Below are 21999 nucleotides of genomic sequence, written 5' to 3' on the forward strand. Positions count from 1 at the left end.
CACTACAAAATATACTATCAGTTACATCCTACAAAATTGAAAGAAATTGTGAACTTATTGGGAATAAATATAATGGGGGTTAAATTAAGAGAAATATTGAGAATGCTGTCAAGTATATGTTTTTGAATTGGTATCTAACATGCTATATAATGGATGATAGAAATAGCTATAATAGTAAATCACAGAAGGCAAAACAAGTATTAAAATCAGAGTTGGCTGATTGGAAAGGGGAAACTACAGAGAGGTGGATTATTTTCAGTGAAAACTATAGGTTACCATCTCAAAGTAGGGGCCATTTTTGGACTCCCAGGTGGGAATTGTTTCCATGTGTACAGGACAAGAGTAACAATTGACTTGAGTCAGCAGGGGATCCATCCCAATTTCAGGGCCATCCTACATTATTTGCAAGGTTGATGCCAGAAACACTCACCACATAGACAAAATTAGTGAAAATCACTAATATATTGTATTGGTTGAGTGCCTTTCTCAATAACTCCATTATATTTACCTGCTGGAGAATTCTAACTGTGTGTGTGTGTGTAATAGCAGCACTCCACATGGATGCCTTAACATTCAGTATTGGGTGGAATTTAATGTTTCCCCCCCAACCCCGGCAAGTTCAGAGGTGGGGAGCCGTTTGATTCAGCTGAAGTGGAGGGTACCCTGTTGCATCCCCAATTTCCCCCGATCGAGCTCCAGGTGAGACTCTGCCTAATCAAGGGATACAGAATCAGGAACAGGGTGCCTGATAAAATCACCATCTCCCTCACTACCAACCCCTCCCTGCAAACCATTATTCTGTCCACACTCAGCCATAACTAGTGAATCAATTCATTTCCATTCTTCTGGGTGTTTAATTGCGTGGGAGACCTGACACTATCCAAATAAGTACTTGATTACATTGATTACTTTGTAATTTCACCTGACAGAAGCAATGCAGGGCTCCCACTGGTGGGCAAGACCCCATCGCACTTAATAAATTCAATTTATAAGCTTACATTTGCCACATGCAAATCTAAAATTGTACATCCCCAAGGATAATCTTAAACTTTTCTTTACACACTTTGTTGTACTTCACTATTTCTAAGCATAGGATATATGCACACAAACAGGCTGCTCAGCTCAACCAGTCCATGTTGGGATTTATGCTCCATTCACAGCTCCTCCCAACTTGCCTCATCCAAAGCTATCATCGTAATCCTCTCATATGCTTGTCCAGCTTCCTCATAAATTCATCTAAACTATAAGCTTCAGGCAGTGTTCCTCATTCTCATCACTCTTTTTCAGTAAAGAATCTATCTATAGGCTAACTTAAATTTAATTATCTTGCATTTGCAGCAAATTTTGTGTTCACACTTTTACCTATACTCCTAAAATTAAGTTCAAAGATAACTTCAGTGTTATTGACATTTGATAAATTTCCATTTATCCCTTACTCCACGTGCTAACAGTTATTAAAATGTCAGCCTCAAATGTTATTAATATTTGATATCTGACACCTGCAGCACTTCGTAAAATGTCCTACGTCACTCAGGACCCAGGAAATGGGGGCAGGCAGTGCTAAACATCATGACCTGGGATTTTGAAGAAGGGCCGGGGGCAGGCTTGTTGCTCAAAATTAAGTTTCTTGTCCCTAGACTTGTGCAGACAGAGGCAGAGCTGTGGACCTGAAAGACTGACTTTAAAAAACATTGTGATGATGTTACGAAAAAGAATTCAAAGTGCCAAATGAGCGTGAAAATGGGTGAGTTTCTGACCACCTTTCTTAGTAAGGGAAAAAATTAAATCTTGTGACACTTAGAAAAAAAATAAGGTAAAGTGTGATTCTTGTCAGTAATGGGAGTGGATGGAATCTATTCATGTCAGGAAGCTGGCTGCAGAGGGTGCTATTGTGCATGCACCCTGATCTCCCAGTGCACTGTGTCAAGAGTACACAGTGCACTGGGAGATTGTTACTCCCCACCCCCTCCCAATCATCACAGCCCCCAATGCTGCATCTCCTTAAGACTCCATTGCCTCCCCTTAGGCCCTGTCCATTGGTACTGGCTGGTGGGCACTGCTAGGGTGCCAAGCTGGCTGTCTGCCCTTGTCTATACAGTAAAAAGTCTGACAACACCAGGTTTTAGTCCAACCTATTTATTTGATAATAAATAGGTTGGACTAAAACCTGGTGTTGTCAGACTTTTTACTGTGTTTACGCCAGTCCAACGCCGGCATACCCACATCATGCCCTTGTCTATACCAGGGATCTCAATGGCCTCCAATCCCACTGGTGAGGCTATCATGTCTGATCCCCATTGCTGGGGATCAGTTCTGGGTGACTAATCACGTTAAAATGAGATGATGAATATTATAATCGGAACAAGGCACAAGGCTGATTCCGCAAACAGACTGGGGCCAGTAATATCACGAAAGGTAAGAAACAGGGCATGATCCTACTTTTTTGCTTCTCTTATGATCTTGCCAGTCTGATAAGGTGCCACCACTCCCCCCCACCCCAAGAACATTTAGGGTGACAGTTCCAAGTCAGTCTTTCAGGTCAGTTTCACTAGTTACTGTGTTGTTGTTCCCAATCATTGGACAGCTTTGTGATTCTGATTTTTCTTTTTAAAAGCCCACCAGGAAACCAAAAAAGCTGGTCAAAGATCAGCAGCAACAGCACAGCAATAGAGAGAGAGTTCTTGCTTGAAAAATGGTTAAGTGAAATCTCTTGTTTAAAGCCAATTAGATGCTGAAGGAGAAAGGTAGATGATTAAGAGAAGTTAAAGAGAGTTGGAGGGGTGGTGGGGGCAAGGAGATTGGCTGTTGGTGGGATTGGGAACTCTTGGGGAGGATGGGATGAGGACAAGTTGGGGGTGTTGGAGGGGTGGGGTACGTGAATGTGTTGGAAAGATTGGTTGATTTGGAGGGAGGTTGGGTGGCAGGGAAAGCATGGGAGGGTGGGGTGGTATTCTTGCTGTTAGTTTCTTGTTTATTAATTACATGTTTTCATTTTAAACAGTAAATTCATAATGTACAACACAATTCGTATGATAGCTTCTGGTGGATGGGGAAAACAATTTAGCTCTTGATTAAGATTAATCTTGATTAATCGTTCCACTCTGAAAAATTCAGATCGACAATTTGATCTAGATTTTTCCTGAGATACTGGTAAATGTCTGACAAATCCTTGGGATACTGTCATTAACATAAAAGGAGCGGATGCCATTTATAGTATTTTGTTGGTTGGTGCCAGAGAAGTCAGAATGGTAAGGCTGCATTAGCTACAAAGTTGAACTGCTTTGTAAATGTATCAAATTCTTTGATTATCCTTAGAGAATCAGCATTGGGCCTCCAATTTCAACACTGTTACAGCCATTATCTGCACTGCAGATGTGATGAAAAATAGAACTTACATTTATACAGCACCTTTAATGATGCCTCAAATCATTTTTCAGTGAATTGAAATACTTTTGAATTGCAGTCAATGGTATAATGTAGGCTTTGTTAACAAATAGCAGAGTAGATAAGGTGCATATATATCTTCCTAATATATATGTTAATATGACATTCTAGATGGATGAGATGAGCTGGGCCAATGACCTTCATCTTTCATAATTATCTTGCAAACAATAGATGGAGTCATGTTTATTTTGTAGCTGATGGAAATTTACTGTGAGCAGGCTTTGTGCGGGGGAATTGCCAGAATAGGAGTGCTTTTAAGCTTGTGGTATACTAGTAACCTGTTTTATCTTGCAAATGATTCTCAAGAGTACTTTCTATTGATTTCAACCTTTTTGTCCACTTACCTATTATGTCACCTTATCTTGGAGATTTCATGATCTTTTTTGAAGAAGTAAATATCATGAAAAGTTGTATTATGAATGATTCAATCTTTGGTGTCTGAGCTCTTCAAAGTTGTCTCTCTCAGAAACACCTGAGGATTCCAATGCTTCTCACTGATATGGGACCTATGTCATTAAATTATTCTACTTTGTTATTTAGGTGTCATTTGATTGTTCTGTCGTGTGAGATTACTGATAATATAGAATCTAATAGCATGCCTTCTATGAAATAGTGATATTGAAAACTATCATACGCATATCTAGTTGTTCTTCAGAATGGCAAAGATCTTGTGCAGTTTATCTGCGTTGAAATTATTGAATCTCTTCCCCAAATATGAATTTATTGTCACTGTGTTCATATGGTGTAATTTGCAGAATGAGGGCTGAGGTTGTCACCAAAATTGGTGTTGTTAACTCATAGGTTTTTTTATCTGTTAAATTAACAGCATTGTTTGATATTGTGTGCACACAAGTTAACACCACATTATAGCACTGCTGCTCTTTATACTAATGACTCATGCAGCATCTATACTGGATGATGTTTGTAACCCGATGCCAACAATGCATGTTATCATATTATTAGAACATTTCTGTGATTGTTGAATCATGAAAAAGGAAAAAACTATCATGCATGATTGAGGAAGAGGGTTAAGTGTTGAGGGGTGATTATGGGGAATAAGGAACCCCAAACAATGAGAAGCACAAAAGCCCTTGATTTCTCTCCAGCAGTGATTTTACTGGCCTTCAATAGGTTTTGTTATATGTACGAGATCATTTTCTGTCAAAGTTCTTGCACTAGAATTCATTTTTTTTGCATTAGCACCAGCTTTCTCTTCAGTGGCAAGCCATCTGCTCGTGATCTCATGAATTGACCCTCCTTTATCATTTCGTCCTGTGAATCACACTTATCAATTTTTTCTATTAAGTAAGTCATGATTCTCTAAAACGCTGACGGGGGTGGGGTGGGATGGGATTTAACATCTTAAACACTATGCAGTTCTTCATGAAGGTTCATAAACATAGCAATATCTTTAACGCAAGGCATAAAACTCTACATTCACTGGCAACAGAGCCTGCAAGAGCATTGCGCAATGCCTTTTTGAGGAGTCCAGCATGTATTGTTCCAGTGAAGCACACGACAGACCAGTAGCAGATCTTCCTCTGGGATCAAGGACCCTGGGGAAAGAGCTCCCACCTGACAAAATAGTTCTGCCTAATCAGAGGTCAGCAGTTCTATTGAATGATAGTGCCACTGGCGATGTTGTAGAGCTGCAAGAACTACACGTACCTCAGGCTGCGCTGGATCCCAAGTCACAGGCAAAAGAGGACAGAAGAGAGGATGTAGGGTGAGGATTATGGGGACAGTTGTCTGCATAAGGGAAGAGTGGTGGTCCTTCCTTCCTTCCCTATTCTAGGTCTCTTGTTTAGGCCCTGTGACTTTGAATGAGGGTCTCCACTCTGTTTCCCTGACCACCCAACTGAAAGGCTGCAAATCTGTTTGGCATGCATACCATATGGTAAGCCTCCCCAGCTTCTCATTGTTAGTAGTGCAGTGGCAGGATACTGCCTTTAAGTGGGTATTGATTGAAGTGGGTATTGATTGTCCACTTAAGGGCCTCAATTGATGGTGGAGCAGAACAACTGTCCACAGACCTTTCTGCTACAGATTTAACTGGGGCGCAGGCAGGAAGGTGGCAAGGTTCTTATTTATCACCTCCCACCTGATTAAATGCCCGCATCATCAAACTCATCACAGGGCAATGCACCAGAATTTGCCCAATTTTTCTTTAAGTCAGTGAAGTTTTTTGATTGGTTCTTGGATAATAATAAACGTGTTTCTTTTACTAACCGCAGGTGTACAGATGCATTAAAAGCTGCATAAATAAATAAGTTGAAGCATTGTTACACTCAATGTGAAAATAACCAAAAAATAAAAGTGCTCTAGGAGTTAGTGAGAGAAAGGTCTCTGAATAAAAACTCTGAGTATAAATATGATCAAACAAGTCAATTATATAGGTAACTTTATGTAACGATAAAATGTCTTTTTTGTCTTACTAATTTTCTTTTTACTGTATTGTATCATCATTGCTAAGAAAAATAAAATATTTGAAAAGACTTTAGACTTAAAATTTCACTATTGGCAGGATGTGCGGTAGCAGATTGCTGCTCATTGTACCCAACAATAATTTTCCTTTCAACTGAAGTCAATAGAAAAGAAAATTGGGCAAATAAATAATGGCAGCTGATTGGTACTATCTGTCTTCTGCCCTGCTGAGGTTGAATTTTTCTTTTTCTATTTTTAAAAAATTGTACAAATTAAATTCCTGCTTTTATTGATAGATTTTTCTTCACTACTAAATTAAACGCACTGATTTCTTGCCAATATTGGGGTTTTGAATAATTTTGAGTTATATGTTTAATTCATTTTCACATATGCACTGCTCATCACTACATACTTCTGATTTGTTGCATTTTAGGCAACAATGTGGAATGTATTTGTGAAGATTTCTGTATCACATGAACAACAGCTGAAGTGTGATTGACAAAATACTACTAGATAATTATTGTTATTGAAGTAAATTTACTTTGGTTTGTTCACAGTAAACAAAACTTTGTGCTATTTTGTAAGTAATATTCAATGCAAAACAGTGTATTATTTCTTGTTCTAGGTCTATTCTCTTTCAAGCCTCCCAAGGCTAACTATTGTTAAATAACCTGTAGCTTAGTTCATACAAAGGATAGTTAAAAGGCTACAGGCATTCTGATTTTGGTATTTTTGTGTTCCTGGAAAGACACTTGTTTCTTCATACTTACATTTGGAGAATGACATTTAAACGTGACATAGAAGTATGCTGGACAAGGGATATGTGCCAAATTAACTGTTCTTGTGATATTACACAGGATTGCAATTTTTAATGTGAAAATATTGCTTTATTTACTATCAATGTTATTTTCATACAATTGGGTTTATCAGTTCTAGAAAATTCATGCTTGCAATGATCAGTGTGCTGTTCTACAGCTGTGATTACATACCCAATGAGTGGAATCTTCCCAATATTTGTCAGTTTCAAGCTGAAAACCGGCTGCACAGCTGTGTTTTCACTCCAGATTCTCTGGCATTCTGATGGGTAGGACCTGATACAGCTGGTGAGACTAGTTCTGCAGAGACTGGGGCACCATCTTTTGAAGGGCGCCCTAATCTGCAGAAGAAATAAATTTCCTCTGGCTCTCTGACATGGAGGACTCTCCCATTAGCATCAGAGCAACCAACCATCCATCCCACCAAGAATTGGAGCACCCCTCCCTCAAAGGCACTACCCTCACTCTCCAAATGTAGCACTCCCCCCAAAGCCATTTCTGCAATCTTGAAAGCAACAGGGCACTCCAACCTCCCCACCTCTCACCTCCTTACCCCTGCTCCCCATAAGCATTGGCACATTCAACCACAAGGCATCAGTGCATTACTGTTCCTGTCCCCCACCCCTTTCCCCCACAAGGCATCAGAGCACTTACCCCTCCCAAGGGCATCGGAGCACTCCACCCACCCCCCTCCTCCCTCTCCCCCTCCCCCCCGCAACCACACATAACAGGAACTATCCAAATGGGGCTTCCCAAAGGGTCTGCCCCCAGCACTGCCAATCTGGCACTCCTTGGTTTGCACTGCTAGATTGGCAGTGCCAGGACATGTCCCTCACCACCCAAGGGCTAAAATAACCTGTATACCTCAGGTGTGGTCATCATGACTGGTTTTCATTTTTGAAAACCATTAAGTGATTCGCACCGGCATGGTGTCACACTGGTTGGGTGGGAAGATGTATTGAGGGCAGAAATAGTAGTATCAAGTCTACTCATGAGATTCTAATTTATGCAAATATATACAAATCATCAGGCTCACGCCCTTCCTGGGCATGGACTTGATCACGTCACTAGAGGGGGAAACTGAAATCTCACTGGCACAAATGCCATTTTTGGCCTCTCCTGAGATTTAGTGGCCATTATGGGATTCATGCCTGTAGATAGTGTAGCTGCTAGATCACAGCCAACAGCTCTTTTGTTTCTGTTACAACTTTTCTTATCTTTTTATTATCATTCAGTTTCCTTCTCTTCAAGCAGAATGTTAAGAATCAAACTTTCTCTGGGTTTCTCAATAATTTCAATAAATACCCATTAAATATCAATCAAATGCAGTAACATTAATATTTGAATTGTTACATAAAACTTATTTATTCATCTAATTTTAAAAAATGTATAAATATTAATCTATTACTCAGCCAGTTAAAAGTAATTCTTTAGTTTTGTATTGAAATAGCAATTTGTCTCACCTATTTGTCCAGTTGCCACAACATTTTTGTATTTAGGATGTTGATTGACAGTTAAGCAGAGTATGTCATCTGTATGCTCCACATAAAAACTCTGCAGACCTGATCAGAATAATTTCAATAGAACAGGTACAATGCAAAAATACAAAAAAAATTTATTCAAAAAATTAGGTCAACATTATTTCAGCATTATACAATTACAGACATTGAAGTGCTTCAATATTCAAATAGATTAGCATATATTGAAAATACCAATTTGGTACATTAGTTTTCCATTGTCTGTACAAAGCAATATTTTTGATCCTACAAAACTATTTGTGCAAAATTATAATTATCTTTTATTTAAAACCAGCTTTCATGGCTGGAACCTCCCAAGAATAATTTCAGTGAGGTATTAGCGTATATTGGTGAGCAGCATGCTGATCCAGGATAGGAAATCCAGTGGCTCATCCACATAACCAAAGCAAAGTGGGACTTTAAAGGAGGGGACAGCAATGCTGAGGAGGGGAAGGAGGTGGGTGGGTAGCAGATGGAGCTGGAATAATTTTATTTTGGGGTCCTATGCACAGTTTTGGATCCTAACTTTCATATTAGAATATAGAACATAGAACACTACAGCACAAACAGGACCTTCGGCCCACAAGTTGCACCGATCATATCCATATCTACCAGGCCTATCTATAACTCTCAATTCCATTAAATCCCATGTACTCATCCAGAAGTCTTTTAAAAGGCCCCAGTGAGTTCGCCTCTACCACCATCGACGGCAGCCGATTCCACTCACTCACCACCCTCTGAGTGAAAAACTTACCCCTGACATCTCCTCTGTACCTACTCCCCAGCACCTTAAAACTGTGTCCTCTCATAGTGACCATTTCAGCCCTGGGAAGTAGCCTCTGAGAATCCACCCGATCTATTCCTCTCAACATCTTATAAATCTCTATCAGGTCGCCTCTCAACCTTCGTCTCTCCAGGGACAGACCTAGCTCCCTCAACCTATCCTCATAAGACATGCCTCCCAAACCAGGCAACATCCTTGTAAATCTCCTCTGCACCCTCTCAATAGCTTCCACATCCTTCTTGTGGTGAGGCAACCAGAACTGCGCACAGTACTCCAAGTGGGGTCTGACAAGGGTCTTATAAAGTTGCAGCATTACCTCCCAACTCCTAAACTCAATCCCTCGATTAATGAAGGCTAGCACACCATACGCCTTCTTGGCCACATCCTCCACCTGCGAGGCTGATTTAAGAGTCCTATGGACCCGGACCCCAACGTCCTTCTGCTTTTCAACACTGTTAAGAGTCCTACCCTTGATACTGTACTCCTTCATCCCATGGGACCTGCCAAAATGGACCACTACACATCTATCCGCATTGAAGTCCATCTGCCACTTCTCCGCCCAGTCTTGCATCCTATCTACGTCTCGCTGCAACTTCTGACATCCCTCCAGACTATCCACAACACAACCAACCTTCGTGTCGTCGGCAAATTTACTAACCCATCCCTCCACTTCCTCATCCAGGTCATTTATGAAAATGACAAACAGCAAGGGTCCTAGAACAGATCCCTGGGGCATTCCACTGGTGACCAACCTCCAAGCAGAAAAAGACCCATCCACAACCACTCTCTGCCTTCTGCAAGCAAGCCAGTTCTGGATCCACAAGGTAACAGCCCCTTGGATCCCATGCCCTCTCACCTTTTCAAGAAGTCTTGCATTGGGGACCTTATCAAACGCCTTGCTGAAGTCCATATAAACCACATCCACCACTCTTCCTTTGTCAATGTGTTCAGTCACATTTTCAAATAACTCAACCAGACTCGTATGACATGGCCTGCCCTTGACAAAGCCGTGCTGACTATTTCTGATCATACTAAACCTCTCTAAATGGTCATAAATCCTGTCCCTCAGTATCCTCTCCATCAACTTACCAACCACTGAGGTCAGACTCACCGGTCGGTAATTTCCCGGGCTATCCCTGTTCCCTTTCTTGAAAATAGGAACTGCAGTCCTCCAACCCTCCGGAACCTCTCCCGTCTCCATCGATGACGCAAAGATCATCGCCAGGGGCTCTGCAATCTCTTCCCTTACCTCCCACAGTAACCTGGGGTACATCTCACCCGGTCCCAGTGACTTATCTATCTTGATAGAATTTAGAAGTTCCAACACATCCTCTTTCTTAACATCCACATACTCAATCTTTTCACTCCGCTGAAAACCTGCAGTACAACCTTCCAGATAATTTTCCACCGTGAATACCGAGGCAAAGTACTCATTAAGCACTTCTTCCATTTCTTCTGGTTCCACACAGACTTTTCCCCCTTCACCTTTTATAGGTCCTATCCCTTCGCTTCTCATCCTTTTACTCTTCACATATTTGTAGAACGCCTTGCGGTTTTCCTTAATCTTACCTGCCAAGGCCTTCTCATGACCCCTTCTGGCTCTCCTAATTTCCTTTTTAAGCTCCTTCCTACAACCTGTAAACTCGTCTAGATCCTTAACATCTCCTAGTTTTCTGAACCTTCTGTACGCCTTTCTTTTCTTCCTGACTAGGTTCATCACAACCTTCATGCACCACGGTTCCCGTGACCTACCAAAACCTCCCCGTCTCATTGGAACGTTGTCGTGCAGAGCTCCAGACAAACATTCCTTGAAAATTCGCCACCTTCCTTCAGTACTTTTCCCCAAGAACACCACCTTCCAGTTTACTCGTCCAATTTTCTGCCTGATGTCTTCATATTTCCCCTTACTCCAGATAAACACCTTCCTAGCCTGCCTGATCCTATCTCTTTCCAATGCTATCGTGAAGGAGATAGAATTATGATTGCCAGCCCCAAGTTGCTCTCCCACCAAGAGATCTGACACCTGTCCGGGTTCATTAGCCAGCACCAGGTCAAGTACAGCCTCTCCTCTCGTAGGCTTATCCACGTACTGTGTCAGGAAACCCTCCTGAACACACCTAACAAACAAGATTACAAGATATTATGAGAAGGCTGCTATTTTGGGCAGTCGTGTTGCTTTCCCATGGTAAATTAGTCTATCAACTTAATTAGAATAGTAACAGTGAACTGCAGGTGTCATTTGCTGTGACAATGACAACATACCAACTGCTGGGAGATTGAGGGTGGTGATGATAGGAGGAAGAAAGCAAGATCAGTGAGTATTAAGTCTTTCTTGGAGAGAGCAAGTACTAGCTGGTAGCAGCTTGCAGTTTTAATGTGGACCTAGACAGTAAATGTTTCTCCTCTCGCTCCACACCAAGGAACATATTTTTTAAACTGTATGTGGAGCCAGTATGGTTAAGATGCAATATCAGCTATACCGAGGGGGAACTAGAGGAGATTTAATACCACTTATTACCATATTCGAGTGGTTTACTGTCTGTTTTTGTTAACAGCCAGGAATGCTTCTACAGATTTGATCCAATATGGTATTGGACTTGCATCTGATGAAGTTCAGACATGGGAGGTTGGTTGTCTAAATTGGAAAAAAAAATGAGCACAAAGCGATGCAATTTCACCCTTAATATTTTCAAATTATTGCAATTATTTTCAATTGCAATCTATCAATCATTATAAATTGAAACCAATGATTCTAGATTATCTTAGTTGAAAAAGTTTTGTAACTGTAATCTTCTAATTTTATCATTGCAATTGATAAGAATTTAATTTTCAAAATGGAAAGACAGTTGATAATATTACATTAAAACAGACCACCACTTCATTTTTAGTCGGAGAGATAATCAAGGAAATCATAATCCTATTAGTCTAATGTCTATTGTGGGAAAGCTACTAGAATCTATCATTTGGAAAATTGAGTGAGCACCTGGCTAAGTATGAACCAACAAGAGTGAGCAAGCATGGACTTGTAAAAAAAATTCATGTCTAATTAACCTAGATTAATTTTTTGAGGCAACGAACAATTGGGGACTGATTAGCTCAGTTAGCTAGATGGCTCGTAGTTGGTCAAAATAACATAACAGTATGCGTATGATTCTCATTCTGGCTGAGGTAAACAAGGCCTCTGCTTCATTGCCCTGTCCTGAGAGTGAAAGGCAATGGCAAACCACCACAAGCAAAAAGTTGCCAAGAAAACAGCAGACAAGCTAAGAGTCTAACTTTGGACAGAACACACATGACAACATCAACTAACAGAGATATGTAGGAGTGCTATTTATATGAATTTCCAGAAGGTAACAATTAGTTTCCACACAAGAGATTGCTAATAAAATTAAGTGTATGGAATTAGAGGCAAGTTATTGTCATGAACAAGAAATTAATCAGGAGGAAGGGGTCGGAATGGATATGTATTCAAAATGCAGTATGCAAATAATGACGTTGCAAATGATCTGTATACCTTTCACCATATTTATGAATTATTTAGATAAAGGAATAGAGAATTCTATATCAAAGGTTTCTATGACATCCAGTTAGGTGGCACAGTAAATATTGAAAAGGAAAGTGCAAAGAAACATTTGTAGATTTTATGATTGGCTTCCATATACCACGGTTTTCCCAATGTATGAAGTGTGAGTTCAGGGTATTTTTTAAAGAGTGAGAAGTTAAGAAAGGTGAAGAAACAAAGAGAAAGTAGGGGTCCAAACACAAATCACGAAAACTCATGAACAGCAACAAAAAAAGGCTAATGGAAAATTGGGCTGGAATACAAAGGGTTGAAATTATGTAAATGTAATAAAGCTCTAGTTCAACCCTATTAGCATTTATTTATGCACAGCAAATCTCAGGCAGGATATACTGGCCTTGAAGGGAGTGCAGCGTAGATTCATCAGAATGATAAGGGGCTAAAACGATTAAATTATAAGGAAAGGTTGCATTGATTAGGTTTGTAATCCCTTGAATATAGAGGAATAGAAGAAATCTAACTAAGTTTTTACAAACTGATTAAAGGATTTGAGAGGACACATGGAAACTTTGCCGGAATTTTACCAGCACACCTGTCCCGATTCCAGGGGCGAGGCTCGGAGAACGGCATTCTCTGTTGGCCTCGTGCAGGATCGTATGTAAAATTCTACCCTATTTCTCTGTGGTGAGTCAAGGGCAGGGGCACATAACCTTAAAATTATAGCTAAGCTAATTAGGGGTGGTGTCAGTAGGCACTTCTTCTCTGCTCTCTGTGTGGAAATTTGCAACTCTCTTTCCCCCAAATGCTACTATGACCAGATCAATTGAAAATTCAAAACTGAGGGTGATGGATTTTTGCTAGGCACAGGTCCAAAGGGTTATGCAATCAAGGCTGGTCCACGGAGTTAAAATTCATGCTTACATAATCTAACTGGCAGAATAGCATCATTTATTCTTCCTATTCCGACGTTCAGAATTCTACTTTCATTGAGTTGAAAAGTCATACGCTTTTACCTGATGACAGATTCTGAACAATGCCAGCAGCAGCTGTGTGAAAAACAATATCAGTCCCATCATTGAGGTAATGAAGATTGTTGCGGCAGTCAAAGCCTCTGTATCCAAAAACATGTTCTAAGACAATCTCCTGAAAGCAAAAGATGAATTTGACATCAAGAACACTACGCATTGAAGCAGATGTCATATACTTCAGTCTGTGAAGATTGTAAATGAAGAATTTGAGTTGCAATAGCCACAAAATTTGAGACCTGGACATCTTGATTGAGGTTTTTAATAAGGTAACAGGGGCTGTTGAGAGTGAATGATATGTTCATTACATTTTATTTGTGTTTAATTGTGCAGGTGCAGTAATTGCAAATTCAATTGAATATGTATAGATATAGACTGAAATTATGGTTCTTGGATTAGGAGATATACACTTGCAATGTATAACTCTTCAAATAAATATGAACAAAAATTATCAAAGATCGTGACACTAAGCCCGGAGTGCTGAGGTTAATCGTAGCACTGCTGTCTGGCTACAATCAGCTGGATTATCACAGGAATCAAAACTTGTAATATTTTTGTTCCATGTAGCTCAGTTATACACTGCTAGAAGTTTTCAACTTTCTGACTGGGCATATAGTTGTCTTTGGAGATCAGATACCTGTTACTGGTATTACCCAATTTGACTTCAATGGAAATGAAAATCTAGCTGATTCAATAACAAGTGGCTGAACTGCATGGCAGTTTAAGTTGAAAAGTTCCCTTACCGAATTAAATTTTGAACCACTGGACCTGCTTTCATATTATAAGGGCCTGAAATTGTTCTTATCATTACGAGCCAGAAACAGTTGAATTCTGCCTGTGCCTTATCACCAACATTGATAGTTTGAGACTGTCGGCATTGACCATGATGGTTATCTGCTTTCATTGCCTTCCTAGCAACTGTTCAGACAGAGCGTCCCTGTGGAAAGAGGATCTTTTTCTTCCTGTCTACTGTAGCAAGGCCTCCAGTGTTGCATCGGAGCCTATTCTTTGCCTTGCTTCACAGTTCCAATCTTCTTCCTGCTTAGAGATCGTTCTGTAACTATTTCCAGCACCTGTTGAATCCAGAATGCACCTCACCTTTAAGGAAGACACTGGCTTTAATTAGTGCAAGAATGGTATTAATCATACATGAGCTTGGGTTCACTGCTAACGCATTCAATCACTCAGATTAGCACTGGATTGAACACCACCATGATTTAAACTGCAGGCAACAAAGTTTGCATTTGGCCTACATTGCAACAAACAGACATGGGTTAATTGTGCATTGCAATTCCCAGGTCCATTTTCCAGTCAATTCATTCTTTACCCCATGTTCCACAAAAATCGTTTAAGGACAGGTATTTAAAATCACTCATCATTTTTAACCTTTTTGTTTTCTTCTCCATTAGATTTCTGCCAGTGTTGCTGCACTGAGTTGGCCCTAACCAGTTCATGTTATATTATCTATGATTATGGCCATGGTACACTAGCCCACCTCAATTTCTTGACAAATCTCTAGATTTTGACACGGTTGACCATGCATCCTCCTCCTAATCTTCTCTTCTGTGACCTTACCATGACCTCTGATGTTCCCTTGGCCATCTCTTTTTTCCCCTTGTGTCCTGGCTCTCAGTGACATCATCTAATTACATGGGAATTTTAACTCCACATGATTGATGAGGTGGAGGCAAGTGAGAAGTAGAAGGAGTTAAATTTTTTAAAATCATAATCCGACTCCTCCCAACTTCCAACATGCCCACTTCTGCTTTAAACAGAAGTGATTTGGGCACTGGTGACTAACCAGCTTTCAATATGCTAATGAAGTTCCATGTTTCTAATTTTATAGACTTTCAAATTTAACAGCTATGTTCTGACAGCTGAAAAGATGCAAAAAAAAGGCTTGATCCAGCAAGTAACTACCTATGCAATGCTTCTGGGGCAGGAGGAGCAGGAGTGCCTCTAAGTTAACAGGCTTCCTTTTTGATGATGCACTTCCACACCCAAACCTTCACCTACAATGGTTTTCTCATTCATATTCTTAGACACACATCAGATGAATTCTCTCAAAGTTAAACTTTGCATGATCAGGCCATTACATGCTCTAAGAATTGTATTCTAACACTTCTTATGGTCTCATGACATACTGACAACTGGAACCATACCGATCCTCGCCGGTGAGGCCGTTAAAGCAACTGGGCATGAACTCTGTCCCGGGCTCACTAATAATATTTAAATTCAAATTTAAATATTAAGCCTCACGCCCAATCACGTCAGCTTCACTGTGCCAGTCATATCGTGAGAGCTGAGAAACTGGGTCCGAAGCCAATTTTTCCCCTCTCTCGCTACCTTAGTGGCTTGCCTTTCTGGTTGACTGGCAGGACGAGCCAGTAAGATTGCCCACCTGAGGCCTTTAACCACATCACTCCTTTTACAGAAAACTGCTTTCTCTAGACATACTGGAAAAAAACAGATCTAGGCCCAGTACCACTGAACACAACATTTAACAATATCATGCATTCTTCAGGGCATAGCAAGAGACAAATCATTGGGAATAAATAAAAAGCAACAGGACAGATGAATGAGAGACACCTGCATCAGAAAAAGTGGAGAAAAAAAGAGACTTTGGGGCCAGAAAGACAGAAAGGAGGGTGAGACTTCAGAATCAGGAACAGTGAGAGGAGAATAAGACTTCAGGGTCAGAAAAAGTGAGAGGGTGAGATTTCAGGGTCCATTACAGAGACAGAGGAGACTGAGACTTAGGACCTTGGGGCTAGAAACAGTGAGTGGATATTGAGATTTTGCAACCAGAAATGGAGAGCAGAATGAGACTTTAGGATAAAACACAGAGCAGAATGAGACTTTGGGGAAGGCTTTTCACCAGGAGCCTGTCACAGCCCATATTTGTAAAGAAAAATCTAGGCATGACATGATTCGTAAGCAGTTAGATCATTGGCTGGTGAGTATTTCCCACCTACCTTATCTAAAATAGGAAATTTTAGTTGTGTTAAGTAGAATATTTATTGAAATAATAATATAAGCAGATGTAAGAGGTATTAATTAAAATTTATTCTGGTAAATAATTAATTAGTTAATTAAAACACAGAGTTGGCTGGGCAGGTGATGTTGCAGCTGCAGTGTGGGGGAACTGTTGGACCTCTGTGTGAACCAAGACAAACATGTTTGCAAGCATCTGGAGCTTGAGGATCTTCAGCTCAGGATCTTCAAGCATCTGGAGGAAGAGCTACAGGAAGAGAAAAAGTTGTGCACGCTTCATTTCAGAAGACAGTCATTCCCCTTAAGCTAGGGATGTCTGGTTTAGTCCATAGTTAGGGACAGGGGGGTGTGACTGTGAGTGAGGCAGGTATCAGGATTGAGAAGGTAGAAGTGGAAGAGCCTCAGCCTTTGTAATTGTACAACAGGTATGAAGTACTTACAGCTTGCATGGATGAGAGTGGGGGCCTGCAGGATAGATGATCATCACAATGTATTGCTGGAAACCATTTAAGTGGTGGCGACTTAGTAGGAAGGTAGTGGTAGTAGGGACAGTATTGTGGGATGCAGACTGTTCTCTGTAGTCATGAGCAAGAGACCAGAAGGCTGTGTTGCTTGCCCAGTGCCAGGATTTGGAACATCCACTTGAGGCTGGAAAGGAACTTGCAATAGGAAGAGGATGATCCCATTGTCATGTTCCACACAGATTTCAATTACATAGACAGGAATAGGACAGTGATTCTGCTTGAACCTCAAAGGTAATAAATTCTGGATTATTACCTGAGCCACAAGTAAACTGGCATTGGATAAATAAGATTAGGCAGCAGAATGCTTGGTTCAAAGATTGATTAGGAAGAAATTAGTTTTGATCCTAATTTGCATGTTCATATGTATGTATTTTATTCGTTCTAAGCATTAATTTGAATGCTTTCTTGAAGGGGAATTTACAAATGTAGCCAGAGAGGACTGTGCTGGGTGATACCACAGAACGAATGAGCAGCCGCAGATGAGATGGAATTACTAACACCCTTTTAATGCCTGGAATTCAGTTGTTACTGATTTAAAAATATAATGTGAATCTGTAGAAATCGCTACCCCCAAGGGCAGTGGATGCTGGGACAATGAGTAAATTTAAGGAGGAGTTAGACAAATTATTAATTGGTAATGGGTTGAAAGGTTATCCATTGGTAATGGGTTGCTGGTGAGGCCACACCTGGAGTACTATGTACAGTTTTGGTCTCCTTACTTGAAAGGATATACTGGCACTGGAGGGGGTGCAGAGGAGATTCATTAGGTTGATTCTGGAGTTGAGAGGGTTGGCTTATGAGGAAAAATTGAGAAGACCGAGGCTATACTCATTGGAATTCAGAAGAATGAGGGGAGATCTTATAGAAACATATAAGATTATGAAGGGAATAGGTAAGATAGAAGCAGGGAAGTTCTTTCCGCTGGCAGGTAAGACTAGAAATAGGGGGCATTGCCTCAAAATAGGGGAAGCAGATTTAGGACTGAGTTAAGGAGGAACTTCTTCACACAAAGGATTGTGAATTTGTGGAATTCCCTGCCCAGTGAAGCAGTTGAGACTACCTCATTGAATGTTTTTAAGGTAAGGATAGATACATTTTTGAACAGTAAAGGAATTAAGGGTTATGGTGAGCAGGCGGGTAAATGGAGCTGACTCCACAAAAAATCAGCCATGATCTTATTGAATGGCGGAGCAGGCTCAAGGGGCCAGATGCTCCTAATTATGTTATGTTCTTATGTTATGGGGAGAAGGCAGGAAATGGGGATGAGGAGCGTATTGGTCATGTCAGAGCAGACTCTATGGGCTGAATGGCCTAACTCTGCTCATGTATCTTATAAACTTATAATGTTCAAAATGAATTTTTAAGTGAGTCACCTTTGACCAACACACCTCCAGCTTTCAAAGAAGAATAGTTTAAAAATTTGATTAAAATCTCATCAACTACTTTTTTCAGAATTTTGGGGTGACAAGGGCCAGAATTCTCTGGCCATTTGCACTGGCAGGATCTTCCAGTTCCTCTGAAAGCAAACCCTCACCATGAGTTTCCTGGTGGTGGGCTTCATACAGTAGGAAACCCTGTTGATAACAGTGGGATCAGAAGATCCCACTGCTGGCCAATGGGGGCCGCTGCCATGAAACACATGACTTGGGGTGTGGCAAATCTGTCGTCCATCTGTTGATGTTATAAATGGCTCCACGACGAGTGAACTTTAAGACTTCAAAACTAATACAATGGTGTTTGATATTTGATCAAATGTTGATTTAAGATGATAAGCTACATTAAAAGTTATTTTTTATAAAGCACAGTGCCAGGGATTTTCTTACCTCCACCAATTTCTTCTTCTTGGTAATATTGTTCTTTTGTAGTTTTTCTGGTTGAGGAGCCGCTCTGCTGACAGGTGGTCTGCAATGAAATTAATGGAAAATATAACTGTGTAACTGCTATGTAACATTGTAAGTGTGTTCACTAATAATTGTAGATCAGGGTTTTGAAAAGCTCTAAGTACTGACAATTTTCTAACCATGTAATTATAAAATCCTTTCAACACAAGATAGATTAGCAATTTGAGTCAATGATGCAAGAGTTGTACTGGAAAACAGGAGTTAAAAATCCAGAAAGTTATATAATTGAACCTCTGCCTCTTTTGCCCAAAATGTTCTCACACTAAAGACCAAATTTAACACAGACGATGGGGGCTTCACTCACCAGCAGCAGAGCTGACAAGAGCCCCAGGTCACCTTCTATGGGGAGGACATTCCCCATTGTGCTGTTCAGGCATTTAAGTGGCTGGTAACAGGCCTTTCTTGGGATGAAGATCTCTGGAGTGGAAATCCCATACCCCAGAACTCTGGCCACATAGAGCTTGGTTGATCCTTATTGCCATCAACGCGACCAAAGGGGTAGTAACTTCTGGCAATAAACCTAACAGAGGCACAGGTAAATGAAGGGGCCTCTGGAAGAGGTCTCTGGTTAGGAAGTTGCAGGGGAAGAAAGAAGAATTGGCCAGGATGATGGCTTTCACTGGCCCCCTGCTTCCCGAAATCAAGTCCCCCAATGAGACACTGGGTGCCTGACAGCAAGCTTCCACTGGCCCAAGTCTTCCTGCCAGGACTTAGTCAGGGTAATAGTAGGAAGATAGCGAGATCCTCAAGCATTCTCCGCCTGATTAAATACCCCCTGCTTCCAAACATGTCTTATGGGAGGGCATTAAATTCTACTTAACGCATGCAAAACCTTTATTTAAATGCATTTCAAATGTGATACACTATGATTTTTCATCTGCTTAACATGGAATCATTCTGTATACTTCATTTTCCCACCCGCAATAGAGCTTTTAAAAAAGAAAAAGGCTAATTTGCCAATTTTTTTTCAGTTTAACACTTTTTTTTAGTGACTTTCCCTATTGTGTGTTGTGGATGTGGATGTGGATGTGGATCATGATTCACAATCTGTCTGTGCTGGTTCTGTTGGAGGTGAATTTGCTAATTTGATACTGCCACCTCAGTATCATGATGGTCAAGGTGGATTCTACATTGCTGGTTGTCTCCCGCTCAGTAGGAAACTGAACAGCATTGTGCTAAGAACATATAGTTTAGCCAACCTTCAGTTCTTAAAGCAGCCATTCCCTATTAAAGGGAAATTGCACAGAATAATGTTGCAGCAATTTAAAACATGGGAAGTGGAATAACAAAGCAGTGAAAGGTTTCAGGGTGACAAATGCTATGCTGAAGAAAGAGTCAAAACTTCTTTTGAACTTTTCTGAAGGGCTGCTTTTGATTTTCAGGGACTAAATCTCGGTATTCAAGGCTCCTTTTTCATTTGCACCAACTCCTTTATTTGCTGATGCAGTCACATAGCAACTTAACCCTCTGCATTTGTGTTGACAACATTGCGGGAATTTCACTGCCACACCCACCCTGGGGGTAGCTTGCAGAATTGAATTCTCCATGCGCATCGGGTGGGATTTTACAAGCCTTGCCCAAGTGAGGTCATAAAATACCGGCACATTTGGACTTGACCACAAGCAGAGTTGCCAGAATTCATCAATATCCTCAGTAATCATCATGCCCCCACCCACCCCCCCCCACTACTTAAATATACTTATTATACTTAAAGACACAATGCACAAGTATCAATTTCCTAGATACCAGAATATTTAAATTGGCACAACAATAGGCATAAGTTAGCAATAAAAGATTTTTGTAATGATAACTGATACACTTCTACACCCAAAAAGCCATCACCCTAACTGATATTGATTTAGCATCCATTGCTGTTTGTAGAACATAGTTCTAAACATCTACCACCTATTTTGTGTAGAACTTTTCTGAAATTCAGTCCTCACCAACTCTCCCCCTCTACAGCTGGTTCCACATTATGGGTGAAATTTTCCCAGCATGTCTGCCCAAGTTTTGCACGATCCTGCCCGAGGCCAACGGAGAATGCTGTTCTCTGAGCCGACGCCAACCCAGAATCAGGGCTGGCATGCCGGTAAAATTCCGGCCTAAATCTCTTCTGCTGTAGCTGGTTCCTTGTCAACTCTCCCCCTGTGTAGTCACTTCCTCAGTGTATCCCCCCCTTATCCCGCAGCACCTCTCTCATTAACTCCCTCCCCCTGCCATACTGCTTTCTCACTGCATCTCCCTGCCCGCAACAACTTCCTCACTGCCTTCCCTGCACTGCAGCTTCTCTCACACTGCTGCTCTGGCTCTCAGATTGAATACCACCGCTATCTTTTCCACTCCTCCTCCGATCAATAAAGAAGTGAGAGAGAGAAACAAACTGTGAGTGGAGAAGAAGTTCCTTATAACCATCTGTCGGTTCCATGCACTGCGTGACTTTCGTCTGGTTTACTCCTCCATGATTGAATTTTGGGGAGAAATGTCCCGTCACCCGGTGTATTTGAACACTGTGCTGGAGACACTAGTGGTGGAGGTGGGCAGAAGGAGGAATGGTTTAGTTCTACAATGGATCAGGAGGCTTGCAAGAACAACCCTCACAAGGAATGGGAGGAGATGGACAGAGATGTCTGGTCACAAGGTTGCACACAGTAAAAAGGCAGAATTACAGGGGAACAAGAATGTCTATGTCTCCTGAGCCCTAAAGAGGAGAAAGCTGTCAGTATCTTGGGGCATGCTGCAAAGAGACTGTATCGTCCAGCATCACAGAGTCCACCTAGCATGAGAACAGGTTGCCATAAAAAAACCAAAAAGTGAAGGAATAAAATGGAATTTTACCATGAAACCTATAAGGCTAACATACCAAAACTGGATGAAAAACTAGAATAATAATAAGACAAAGAGGTAAATAATGAAATACAAGAGATTAAGGAGACCATGTAGTGGGATGATATTTGGGATAATAATGTACAAATTCACCCATGAATACATTTGTCTTCTTATGTGGTAATTATTGTCATGATGTTAACTTTGTATCAAACAGTTGTAACAATG

The 21999-nt window shown here is 40.9% G+C and overlaps 1 protein-coding gene across 7 annotated transcripts in view; it reads right to left on the reverse strand.

Moving 5' to 3' along the window:
* Positions 1–21999, reverse strand: part of LOC145350939 (echinoderm microtubule-associated protein-like 6) — a 394618-nt gene that overhangs the window by 68419 nt on the left and 304200 nt on the right. For 6 of the 7 annotated variants that reach the window (XM_080200440.1, XM_080200441.1, XM_080200439.1 and 3 more), the window contains 3 exons: positions 18871–18949; positions 13518–13647; positions 8147–8245 (listed from right to left, as the gene is read on the reverse strand). In XM_080200440.1, the coding sequence (XP_080056566.1) occupies positions 8147–8245; positions 13518–13647; positions 18871–18949 (308 nt within the window). Of the gene's footprint in view, positions 1–8146; positions 8246–13517; positions 13648–14461; positions 14628–18870; positions 18950–21999 lie in introns of those variants that run through there. The other variant, XM_080200445.1, reaches the window with a different exon arrangement.

This window comes from Carcharhinus amblyrhynchos, chromosome 12, assembly GCF_965287045.1.
Source record: "Carcharhinus amblyrhynchos chromosome 12, sCarAmb.v2.hapA, whole genome shotgun sequence".
In the NCBI taxonomy this organism is placed as follows: Eukaryota; Metazoa; Chordata; class Chondrichthyes; order Carcharhiniformes; family Carcharhinidae; genus Carcharhinus; species Carcharhinus amblyrhynchos.